The sequence below is a fragment of the Carcharhinus amblyrhynchos genome, chromosome 8 (genome assembly GCF_965287045.1).
Source record: "Carcharhinus amblyrhynchos chromosome 8, sCarAmb.v2.hapA, whole genome shotgun sequence".
Taxonomy (NCBI): Eukaryota; Metazoa; Chordata; class Chondrichthyes; order Carcharhiniformes; family Carcharhinidae; genus Carcharhinus; species Carcharhinus amblyrhynchos.
Genome location: NC_137331.1, coordinates 44,182,061 through 44,194,322, shown reverse-complemented (window position 1 = coordinate 44,194,322; position 12,262 = coordinate 44,182,061). Strand labels below are relative to the sequence as shown.

At 47.6% G+C, this 12,262-nt stretch overlaps 1 protein-coding gene across 1 annotated transcript in view; it reads right to left on the bottom strand.

Annotated features, from left to right (window-relative positions):
• pkhd1l1.1 (PKHD1 like 1, tandem duplicate 1) overlaps positions 1-12,262 on the bottom strand; it is a 151,797-nt gene that overhangs the window by 132,435 nt on the left and 7,100 nt on the right. The window contains exons 8-14 of the mRNA XM_080193526.1: positions 8,288-8,381; positions 7,244-7,297; positions 5,659-5,732; positions 5,532-5,574; positions 4,353-4,423; positions 3,216-3,326; positions 1,949-2,038 (exon numbers count right to left, since the gene is read on the bottom strand). Coding sequence (XP_080049652.1) covers positions 1,949-2,038; positions 3,216-3,326; positions 4,353-4,423; positions 5,532-5,574; positions 5,659-5,732; positions 7,244-7,297; positions 8,288-8,381 — 537 coding nt within the window. The remainder of the gene's footprint in view (positions 1-1,948; positions 2,039-3,215; positions 3,327-4,352; positions 4,424-5,531; positions 5,575-5,658; positions 5,733-7,243; positions 7,298-8,287; positions 8,382-12,262) is intronic.

The window sequence follows — 12,262 nt, the reverse complement described above, 5'->3', positions numbered from 1 at the left end:
TGGTTCTCATTGTATTATCACCCAGATGCACCCTTTATCTGTTTCACCGTACTTTCTCTCTCTCTTCCATCACTAGGGAACTCTGGATTTGTTTAAAGTTTATTTATCATAAATAAGTTTACATTAACACTGCAATGAAGTTACTGTGAAAATCCTCTAGCCATCACACTCTGGCACCTGTTTAGCACAGTCAATGCATCTAACTCTTTTGGACTGTGGGAGGAAACCAGAGCATCCGGAGGAAACCCACTCAGACATGGGGAAAACATGCAAACTCCGCACAGACAGTGACCTAAGCTGGGAATCGAATCCTGGTGCTGTGAGGCAGCAGTACTAACCACTGTGCCATTGTATTTGTCCTACCTTACCCCCTTATGGGAATTTGCCCAAACTATCATCCCTTTAAAGGATTGTTCCAGGGCAGTCGTGCCAGCCAATCTTTGATTCCAATTTAGTTGGGACAGTTCTGTTCTCAGCCCACTGAAATTAGCCCTTGCCTATTGAAGTATCTTTTCACTAGATTGTTCTGTTCTGGAGTCAGATAAACCAGTGACATGATAGTCATCATTCACTACTGCCCTCCTGACTTTGTATGGGGCGGGGGTTGCAGGGGGGATTGGTTATTCATCAGGGGAACAAATCTCTCAGTTACTGTGGTTGCCTGGAATTTGGAGCTCGATAGCTAAAGGTAGTTCTTTTCTTTATCTGTTTCCCAGGTGATTATCTTGTGCTATATATAAGCATCACTGCCTGGGGCAGGGGACTTGCCACTCTGTCTGTCTCATTCATTTTCTTATATCTGCTCTTTATTTAGTGAGGAGTTTAAACCCCATTAGCAGCTGCATCCCACAAACACAGAACGTATCTCTTTCTCACAAGGCCTGATTATGATGGCTTGATTTTAGATATCAAAACTTGCCTTTGAATCTTACAAAGAATGTGTAACCCCCAGGCTTTCTGGAGGAATTAGTGGGCAGGTCATTACAGAGAGAGAGTAAATCACAAGGACCACAAGAATATAAGAACTAGGAGCAGGGCTGGGTAATTCAACCCTCCAGCCTGCTCCACCATTCAATATGATCATGGCTGATCGTGTCTCAACCTCATCTCCACCTTCCTGTCCAAAGAACAAAGTAAAGTACGACACAGAATCAGGCCCTCCGTCCTGTGCTGATTATGATGCCCTAACTAAATTTAAAACAAACTTGTCCTTACTGGTCCATATCCCTCTATTCCCTCCCTATTCTATTCTCCATATCCCTTCAAACCCATTACTAATTAATAATCTGTCTATCTCCTCCCTAAATTTACTCAATGTCTTGACATCCACTGCACTCTGGGGTAGTGAATTCGCAGTTCCCCACTCTTTGAGAGAAACATCTGTTTTAAATCTGTCACTCACTATTCTAACATGATGACCTGTTCACAAGATGAAACACCCTCTCTGAGTCTCCAGGAGACAGAGATTGCAATAGCACACATCTTGTTGTGTGCATGGACATTTTGGTGTGGGAACAATTTCCAGTTTCAAATTCCTTCCTTTTCAGGAGACAAACTAAGAATTGCCCTAATGGGATAACACTGATAATAAACTGTTTTATTTTACGAGATTGAACAGAGTGCCCTTATCACTCCTTGTATCAGAAAGTAATCAGACGGCACTGTCTCCATTATAGGCTGTTAGCTGTCCCACTGTTAGAATTCACTAATACAGTCAGAGCATAATAGAACAGATCCAAGTAATGCCACAGGTATGAACTTAGTCGAGACAGTGAGATATCACAGTTTTCTAACATGTTGCCCCATATATATGCAGTCCCATCCACTTACACTAATTAAAACCTTTACACATATATCGTTTGTCATCAACTTAACATTATCATTTAGTAATTGTCCAATGTAGATACTAAATTAAAATTCAGAAAGAAAAATTATAAATAAACGTCACCTGGAAAAACTGTTCTGTAAAGATTGGCTTCCTTTGCAGTTCGACAGATGATTTGAGTTTCATTGATGCTCAGAACGTCACAGCTCTGACCTGTGTAAGAGAAAATATAGACACCGAAACTGCAGGAATGGGTCTAGTTCCATGTAGGGTGTGATTAGGATGGGGGTCTTGTGGTGCAGTACATTAGCGTCTGAGCCAGGAGCCCTGGGTTTGAGTCCCATCCCAGGATTTAACAGCCAAGCAAGGTACGTTCATAATGTGGCCGAACAGGTTGAGAGTCAACCTGCAAATCCTCCCAAACACACCAATGGCTGGCAGTGAGAGTGGGAAAGATTCCTGGTCAGCCATGCTTGATGTGGAGTGGCCCTCCCAAGCAAGAAGCCCTTGGTGATGGACTAGTGAGCTATTCCTGGTATTACCAGCATAAAAGCGATGTAAGTCTGACTTAGTGCACCACTAGGTGTGGGAAGGGAATAGTGTGAATACAACTGCTCTCTGAAATGTAAAGAAGCTCAACATTTTTACTGAGCAGTGTGCAATAGCCCAGAGATTCATTACAAATAAAATGTATGTTATATATATGTTCAAATTAAAATTAGTTCATGTCACAGACTATTAACCATGTTCCACAGAGCTGCATCTATACTTAATGAGCAAATTATAAATGCTGATTGGAAATATGATCAGGCTCGATAGAAGGGTCAGATGGAATTGGGGGATTTCAATTTGAGTGGAGCTCTCGGCTGGGGTGGTCTATCCACCACAGGATTATGTCACATTAAGTGGGGCAGATCTCATGAACTGCCTGTTATCAATGCCAGCCTCGGGCACTCTCACCTCTGAGGCAGAGGTTTCAGGTTCAAATCCTACTCCAGGGACTTGGAAACCTAATCTGAGTGATGAGGGCTGTCAGTCCCAGTGCAGTACTAAGGGAGTGCTGCACTGTTGGAGGTGCCATTTTTCACACGAGGTGTCACATAAAAGAATCCCATGACACTATGAGCTAAGTGCAGGGGAGTTCACCGCAGTGTCCTGGCCAATATTTATCTCTCAATCAACATCACTCAATTGGATTATCTGGTCAGTGTCACATTGCTGTGTGTGGGATCTTGCTGTGTGTAAATTGGCTATGGTATTTCCTACATCATAACAATGACTACACTTCAAAAAATACTTCACTAGCTGTAAAGAACATTGAGAGGTCCTGAGGTAGTGAAAGGTGCTATAGAAATGCAAATTGTTCATTTTTTTTTTGCTTTTAACATACCTCCTATAGTAACTCTGGCAGGGGCGTCTGTTTCATCAAAGAACCTTCCGGTCACAGTGAGGAGAGTTCCTCCTTCCACGCTCCCTTCAGACGGGTAAATTCCAGTGACCTCTTGAAGATAAAGAAAATATTCTGGTTGTCCCCGTAACGTGTCAGAACTACAATGCTCTTCAAACCTGTCTCTACAGCAAACAGGTGCTCCAAATGTTAATATTTAATATTAAGCAAATGCTCTGTCAAAATGGACATTACTTTTTTCAGTTTATTCTTTCACAGGATGTGTGGGCTGGGCCAGCATTTATCGTCCATCCCTAATGGCCCTCGAGAAGATGGTGGTGAGCTGCTTTCTTGATTCACTGCAGTCCATGTGCTGCAGGTAGACCCACAGGAGGAGGAGGAGGGGGGGGGGGTGGGAAACCTGAGCCCACTCAGCAGCCCATTTTCTCTGCATTGCTCATGTGTTTTGGAATGCTACTGAAAGGGTGGCACAGTGGTTAACACTGCTGCCTCTCACTGCCAGAGACCCGAATTCAATTCCAGCCTCGGGTCACCATCTGTGCAGAGTCAGCACGTTCTCCCTGTGTCTGGGGTGCTCTGGTTTCCATGATGTGGAGATGCCGGTGTTGGACTGGGATAAACACAGTAAGAAGTCTCACAACACCAGGTTAAAGTCCAACAAATGCCACTAGCTTTACGGGCTTTGCTTGGTTTCCTCCCAGAGTCCAAAAGATGTGCAGGTTAGATGGATTGGCCATGGTAAATTGCCCCTTAGTGTCCCAGGCTATATAAGTTACAACAATTAGCCATGGTAAAAGTGTGGGGTTACAGGATAGTGTGGGGACAGACTTGGGTAAGATACTCTGTCAGAGAGTCGGTGCAGTCTCGTTGGGCCAAATGGCCTCATTCTGCACTAGGTATTTTAAAATACCATTCTTTTGCTCCCGCATATTGTTAATCCACAGTTAGTGAAGAGAAGCATATTGCTGTTTGTTTTACAAGGAGATTATTCTTTGAATTAAACAGATAGATATATATTGAAACAAATCCTAAACCCTGATGAGTTAGTGCCAACAAGGATATCCAAGAGACTGTGGAAAGTTGCACTGGCCTTCACCATCCCAGACACAATGTCCTTACCTGCATAGGTTTGGAACATGCTGAGTTTATTGAGGGAAGAAACAAAGTAAGTGTTCAACCGTGGCAAAGACCTGAAGGAGGAAAAAAATCAGGGAAATTTACACAAAAATCTCAAAGTTTCTGCCAAATCTAAACAGCCTCGAGGGTTCTGAATACTGGGGATGTTAAAACAATTTCAATCTAAAATCTAATGCTATGAAATAAAGCAAAAGCAGTGCAGATTTGAATATATTGTTTGATATTGAACATTCTTTACATGCTTTTTGACATAGAAATATGAGCAAAGTACAAATACATTCATACATATTGGTCAGAATTCTCCGGCCATTCACACCCCGCCATTGCTGCCGGTGAGGACGGAGAATTTGGCACTCACTGCAGCGGGACTGGAGAATCCCAGCCATCATCATCACTATATATTCACCGTCCTAGAATTGAAATATAGGTGCAACAAAAACAAAAAATGCTGGAAAATCTCAATAGGTCTGACAGCATCTGTGGAGAAAGAGCAGAGCTCTGATAAAGGGTTATCCAGAATTGAAACATTGGCTCTATTCTCTGGCCACAGAGGCTGCCAGACCTGCTGAGATTTTTCAGCATTTTCTGTTTTTGCTTTGGATTCCAGCAGTAATTTGCTTTTATCTATAATATAGCTAGCTGGATAAACAAAACTTGCAAACTATTCCCCATCAGGTCTGTGCTAAAAATAGAACACCTTTCAAAATTCCATTAAAAATTAAGATCCCTGTTGAAAATAAAGTTCTATGTTTTGGTTGCAATGTCAATATGTAAAGTCACCATCGTCCCAGATCTCCCTTTGAGGGGGAGAGTTGACAAGGAATGATCTAACCCAAGGATCACCACACCTCAGGCAACAAGCAAGGTTGAGAAGGTGAGACCTTCATGAATAACCTCAGCTAGTACGGGAATTGAACCCACACTGATGGCATCACTCTGCATCACCAAGCAACCATCTAGCCAACTGAACTAAACCGACCTCTATTATGAAGTAAGTGAAAAGCAGATATTAACCGGTGCTGTGTAGTTGTTGCTGTACGATAGCAGAGGACTCATTGTGATGTATGTATCTTGGCACAATTCGACAATTGGCCTGTGCAATATAATCACTGCCATATAAACTCTAAATCCACAACTGATTACTTGCTGTAAATAACTTACCTTCCGTAAAAATTGTCCAAAATGAAACTCACATTGTGGTGACCTGAGATAAACAGTTACAAGTTAACTTGATGTTGGAGTGACTGTGTTTCAAATGTCATTTAGAACATGACAACATAAACCTTACCAACATATGTTCCAGTCATTCTGCAAATCATTGTGCCCCTGATGCTGTGCTGATAGTCCAATTTCAAACCATACCTGCAGCAGTAAAACAAAACTTTGCAAATATTGCCAGTGAAGCTGCTTTGTACAGTTCACTCATTAATGAAAGGATTGAATCTATAAAAGAAATTGTTATTCATAGAATGATAGAATCTCTACAGTGCAGAAGGAAGCCATTCAGCCTATCGAGTCTGCATCAACTACAATGCCACCCAGGCCCTATCCCCATAACCCCACTTACTTACCCTACTAATCCCCCTGACCCTAGGGTCAATTTAGCATCCGCATATCTTTGGAGTGTGGGAAGGAACTGGAGCACCCGGAGGAAACCCATGCAGACACAGGGAGAATGTGCAAACTGGACGCAGACAGTGACCCAAGGCCAGAATTGAAGCCCGGTCCCTGGCGCTGTGAGGCAGCAGGGCTAACCACCGTGCCACCCCAAAGGCAGGCTGAACTTTAAACATGTTACACCCTGGCTTCCAGAAAGTTCCTACCAAAGTTCTACTCGAAAGGCTTTTTATCAAGTACAAAGTTGCCAATATTCAGGGTGGAATTTGTGTACGGATAAGAAATTGGGATGAAATGGAATTTAGAGATTAACACAAAGTAGCCAAAAGTGGATTGAATAGAAATGAGGATCAGGTGGAAGGAAATCAGACTGACAATTCTAAATCATTAATTTACACTGCTGCCAAAGACTAATCCTTGTGTATTGGCAGTAAACAAGGAGGGGCACCAGAATCAGAGGAAATCAGGAATTACAGATTACATGGAGCTAATAAGATATTTTAAATTTGTATTTGAGAACATTAGAAGTGGGGTGTAACTTTAAATAAATTTAATTTTGTAGGTTTAATAACTTGAGCTTGGTTTAGATGTATGCAGGTTAATGAAGGTTTAAACTTTATTCGTTAGTCACAAGTATTGCTTACATTAACACTGCAGTGAAGTTACTGTGAAATTCCCCTAGTCACCAAAGTCCAGCACCTGTTTGGGTTAATTCAATTAACCGGCATATCTTTCGGACTGTGGGAGGAAACCGGAGCACCCGGAGGAAACCCATGCAGACACGGGGAGAATGTGCAGCCTCGACACAGACAGTCACCCAAGACGGAAATTGAACCCGGGTGAAACAGCAGTGCTAACCACTGTGCCACCCTGACACAATGTGAAAGCAAACAGGGCTTAAACTAGGCTGTTTCTTAGCAACCAGGGACCACCCTAGGATAGAAAGAACTTTTGAGTTAGTTGTAAACTAGAGCCAGGAGAAGCTGGATGGGACAGGGGAGTTGCAGGGAGGAGACTTCCCAAAAGAACAAAATAAAATCCCAAAAAACAGGGAGAGGGGACAAAAGAAATGTCTCAGGGAGACAGTTAAGATAAAAGAACAATGAAAAAGAAGTTGATCAAGGTCCTATATTAACAGAAGTCCTAAATGACCAAATAGGACACTACAGTGGGAGGATGATGGAATTAGAGTAGAAGTAGGAAAAATAGGACTTGGACGTCCATAAGTATCTGGTAATCCATGTTACAAAACTCACAATGTATCTGAATCCAGGCGAAGGAGATCACAAAGCATCCCTCCCGCATAGACTCTGGAATTGAAAAACATGCGAGCTGGTTAATTACTCACTGTCTGACATTTTCATTTTCAAGGCTTTGCATTCTAAATAAAGAAAAATACATTTTGAAAGAGAGATAGATGAGTATGAACTGCCAGTCATCAAAGTTCAAAGGCCACCGGATCCCCGTGTCCTGAGAGGTTCTACGCAGAGAATGAAAGGACACTTCCTGAAAGTGATTGGATTCAGTGACCATTCTTTGATCTGCTAAAAGTGATTTATTCCTGCACTACGCTTTGTCCATGTGACTAGATGTTAGTTTGAGAATACTCGAGGACAAGAATAACCTAAACATAATTTCCATAAATAGATTATTGGACATTTTCGCATTGCTGTTTGTGGGATCTTACTGCGCACAAATTGGCTGCCACATTTCCTATATTACAACAGGCACTCCACTTCAAAAAGTTCTTCATCAGTTGTAAAGTGTTTTGAGATGGTTGTGAAGCGTGTTATATCAAGCAAGTCTTTCTTTCTTTCTCTCTCTCCCTTTCTGTTCCTGTCTCTTTCCTTCTCTCTCTTTCACCTTCTGTTTCTCTCTCTCTCTCTTTCTCTCTTTTTCCCTTTCTGTTTTTCTTTCTCTTTCTGTTCCTGACTCTCTCTTTCTTCTTCTATTCCCTTTCTATCTCTCTCTCCCTTTCTGTTTCAGTCTCTCTCTTTCTTCTCCCTTTCTCTTTCTCTCTCTTTCTCTCCCCTTTCTGTTTCTGTCTTTCTTTCCAAATTGTGACCTCCCATATCTTGCCATTTATCAAGTTCCACCACTTTAACCCAGCCATAATGAAGTTCAAAAGCTTTAAAAAGCAAACTAAGTGATTTTATTGTTTACGGTAATTCAGTCGTTTGCCTGAACCATACCCCTAAACCTGGATCATTCCAAAACAACATAGAAATAACCTACTGATCCAAATGACATTGTGCAGCCTGGGCTGGCTTTGTGTGCTTCACTCAGAGATATAGTTTTACCTCAAAATCTTGGTGTTCCTGGGATTGGAATTAGATCCTTTGTTGCTGCCATAAATGTCAGTGAAAATATTTCCACGGATGGTAATGAGTTGACCTAAAAACCAAAAGGCAATCAGAAAGAGTGAAGGAAAAAAAATGATTGGACAACGTTGTCCCTGAAACACTTTAGGTCGTTCTAACATTAATATCAAGGATTCTCTCACATTTGTGTGATCAAACCCCAACCAACCTCAAGAGTTTGATCAGAAACCAGAGGAAGGTTGACACTGAGGGAGTGCTGCACTGTCAGACATGCTGTCTTTCAGATGGTATATTAAATCAGGATGCAGTCTGCACTCTCAGCTGAATGTATAAGATCCCACGGCCGTTACTAACTCAAGTGGAGTTGGAGGGTGAGCGAGCGAGAGAGCTGCTCAAGAAGCAGCAAACAGCTGGATGATATGTCACAGTCATCTCAGCCAGACTGTCAGAAACACAAAAAGAGCTAAGAAACCAACTCCACAAGACAGGGAACAGAGCAGAGAAACACAGAGTTAAACAGACAACACTGCTCCAGAATAAACAGCTGGGCTGCTGAAGTGAAAGGTGATTGGAGAGACCAGAAATGTAATGTAATGTAATGTGGTGTGGTGTGGGGTGGTGTGGAGGGAGGGAGGGAGGAGAGACTTGTGGAGGGGGGGAGGAGAGACGTGGAGGGAAGGAGGGAGGGAAGGACGTGGAGGGAGGGAGGGAGGGAGGGAGGGAGGGAGGGGGGAGGGACGTGAAGGGAGGGAGGGGGGAGGGACGTGAAGGGAGGGAGGGGGGAGGGACGTGGAGGGAGGGGGGAGGGACGTGGAGGGAGGGGGGAGGGAGGGACGTGGAGGGAGGGAGGGGGGAGGGAGGGACGTGGAGGGAGGGACGTGGAGGGAGGGACGTGGAGGGAGGGACGTGGAGGGAGGGACGTGGAGGGAGGGACGTGGAGGGAGGGACGTGGAGGGAGGGACGTGGAGGGAGGGACGTGGAGGGAGGGAGGGGGGAGGGACGTGGGGGGAGGGACGTGGAGGGAGGGACGTGGAGGGAGGGACGTGGAGGGAGGGACGTGGAGGGAGGGACGTGGAGGGAGGGAGGGGGAGGGACGTGGAGGGGGGAGGGACGTGAGACGTGGAGGGAGGGGGGAGGGACGTGGAGGGAGGGAGGGGGAGGGACGTGGAGGGAGGGAGGGGGAGGGACGTGGAGGGAGGGAGGGGGAGGGACGTGGAGGGGGGAGGGACGTGAGACGTGGAGGGAGGGGGGAGGGACGTGGAGGGAGGGAGGGGGGAGGGACGTGGAGGGGAGGAGGGGGGATGTGGAGGGGTGGAGGGGAGGGACGTGGAGGGAGGGAGGGAGGGAGGGAGGGGTGGAGGGGAGGGACGTGGAGGGAGGAGGGGAGGGACGTGGAGGGAGGAGGGGAGGGACGTGGAGGGAGGAGGGGAGGGACGTGGAGGGAGGAGGGGAGGGACGTGGAGGGAGGAGGGGAGGGACGTGGAGGGAGGAGGGGAGGGACGTGGAGGGAGGGGGGAGGGACGTGGAGGGAGGGGGGAGGGACGTGGAGGGAGGGAGGGAGGGAAGGACGTGGAGGGAGGGAGGGACGTGGAGGGAGGGAGGGAGGGACGTGGAGGGACGTGGAGGGAGGGACGTGGAGGGAGGGACGTGGAGGGAGGGACGTGGAGGGAGGGAGGGACGTGGAGGGAGGGAGGGACGTGGAGGGGAGAAGGGAGGGAGGGAGGGACGTGGAGGAAGGGAGGGAGGGAGGGACGTGGAGGGCGGGAGGGACGTGGAGGGCGGGAGGGACGTGGAGGGCGGGAGGGACGTGGAGGGAGGGCGGGAGGGACGTGGAGGGAGGGAGGGACGTGGAGGGAGGGAGGGACGTGGAGGGAGGGAGGGACGTGGAGGGAGGGAGGGAGGGAGGAGGGGAGGGACATGGAGGGAGGGAGGAGGGGAGGGACGTGGAGGGAGGGAGGAGGTGAGAAGTGTGGAGGGAGAGAAGGCAGCGGGAGGTGTGTGGGGCTGAATGAGGTGAGGTGCGTGGAGGGAGGGAAGAGGGGAGGAGCGTGGAGGGAAGGAAGAGGGAGGAGCGTGGAATGAGATGAGTGCAGAGGGATGGGTGAGGGGAGGAGTGCGGAGGGACAGAGGAGGGCTGGAGTGTGGGGGGAGGTAGGGGAGGAGTGAGGTAGGAAGTGAGGAGTGTGGAGGGAGGGAGGCGGGGAGGAGTGTGGGGGAGGAAGGGAGGTGTGGGAGGATGAGGGGAGGTGTACGGAGGGACAGATGAGGGGAGGAGTGTGGGAGGGAGGGATGACAAGTGGAGTGCGGAGAGAGGAAGGAGGGATGAGGAGAGGAGTGCAGAGGGAGGGATGAGAGGAGGAGTGTGGGAGGGAGGGGTGACAAGTGGAGTCCGGAGAGAGGAAGGAGGGGATGAGGGGAGGAGTGCGGAGGAGGGGATGAGGGGAGGAGTGCGGAGGGAGGGATGAGGGGAGGAGTGCGGAGGGAGGGATGAGGGGAGGAGTGCGGAGGGCGGGATGAGGGGAGGAGTGCGGAGGGAGGGATGAGGGGAGGAGTGCGGAGGGAGGGATGAGGGGAGGAGTGCGGAGGGAGGGATGAGGGGAGGAGTGCGGAGGGAGGGATGAGGGGAGGAGTGCGGAGGGAGGGATGAGGGGAGGAGTGCGGAGGGAGGGATGAGGGGAGGAGTGCGGAGGGAGGGATGGGGGAGGAGTGCGGAGGGAGGGATGAGGGGAGGAGTGCGGAGGGAGGGATGAGGGGAGGAGTGCGGAGGGAGGGATGAGGGGAGGAGTGCGGAGGGAGGGATGAGGGGAGGAGTGCGGAGGGAGGGATGAGGGGAGGAGTGCGGAGGGAGGGATGAGGGGAGGAGTGCGGAGGGAGGGATGAGGGGAGGAGTGCGGAGGGAGGGATGAGGGGAGGAGTGCGGAGGGAGGGATGAGGGGAGGAGTGCGGAGGGAGGGATGAGGGGAGGAGTGCGGAGGGAGAGCAGGGAGGAGGTGCTATTAAATGCCCTGTTCTAGAATCCCACACTGCGCAATATGATTGGTTGAGAGTTGACGAATCATGCAGAGTGATTTCAGTGGGAGATCGGTGAAATCCAGTGACTGTCCAATCAGATTACACTTACTGCCAATATCCCGGCAGAACTGGGGCTGTCGGTGAGTCAGATTTCTCAGTGATCTGGCCTCAGGGACAGCTCTTACTGGGATGGATATTAATATTTCTGACATTTCCCAGACAGATTGAGTTCAATTTTAAAAATCCAAACCTGAGAAATAAAAGTCTGAAAGCTGTTATTGTGAAAAAACCCACCAACATCCATCAGAGAAAGCAATGCTATATAGGACTGCAGGAATAGATGGAGGCCATTCAGTTCCTTAAGCCTGTTCTACCATTCAATGGCCAATCTGTATCCTAGCTCCATCTTCCTACCTTTTTCCTGATACTCTCTGCTAACAAAAATCTACTGTCTCAGACTGGGAATTTCCAAAGATGGCAGCATCTTGTGGGAGCAAGTCCAACGTTCACTGCTCCATGTGTCAAGATATATGTGGTCCACATGAAACTCTAATCCACAGCAACAGCATTGACACTTAACTACCCTTTGCAGTGTCCCAGCCAGTTTTAAATTACAGTGCCTACCTCGTTGCCCGGAGAAGTGGCAATAAATGCACGCCCTGAAAATGAACACTGAAACTCTCAAAGGTTTAACTAGCTGGAAAGCTCCAAAGGTTGAAAGGCAGCATTGTTACACTCACAATGAGTTATTGACTCGACAAGGGTCTATTGATGGGAAATACAATGCTAAACTTTGTCTGAGAGATCACCAGTTGGCAATTTTGATGAGCTACGAACTCACTGCTGTTCCTCGGCTCCTTCACTGAGATATGATCATCAATCGGTCTGCAAGCTTCATTAATGTATTCACACATTATCTTCATGGGAAGGTGAACAAGATAG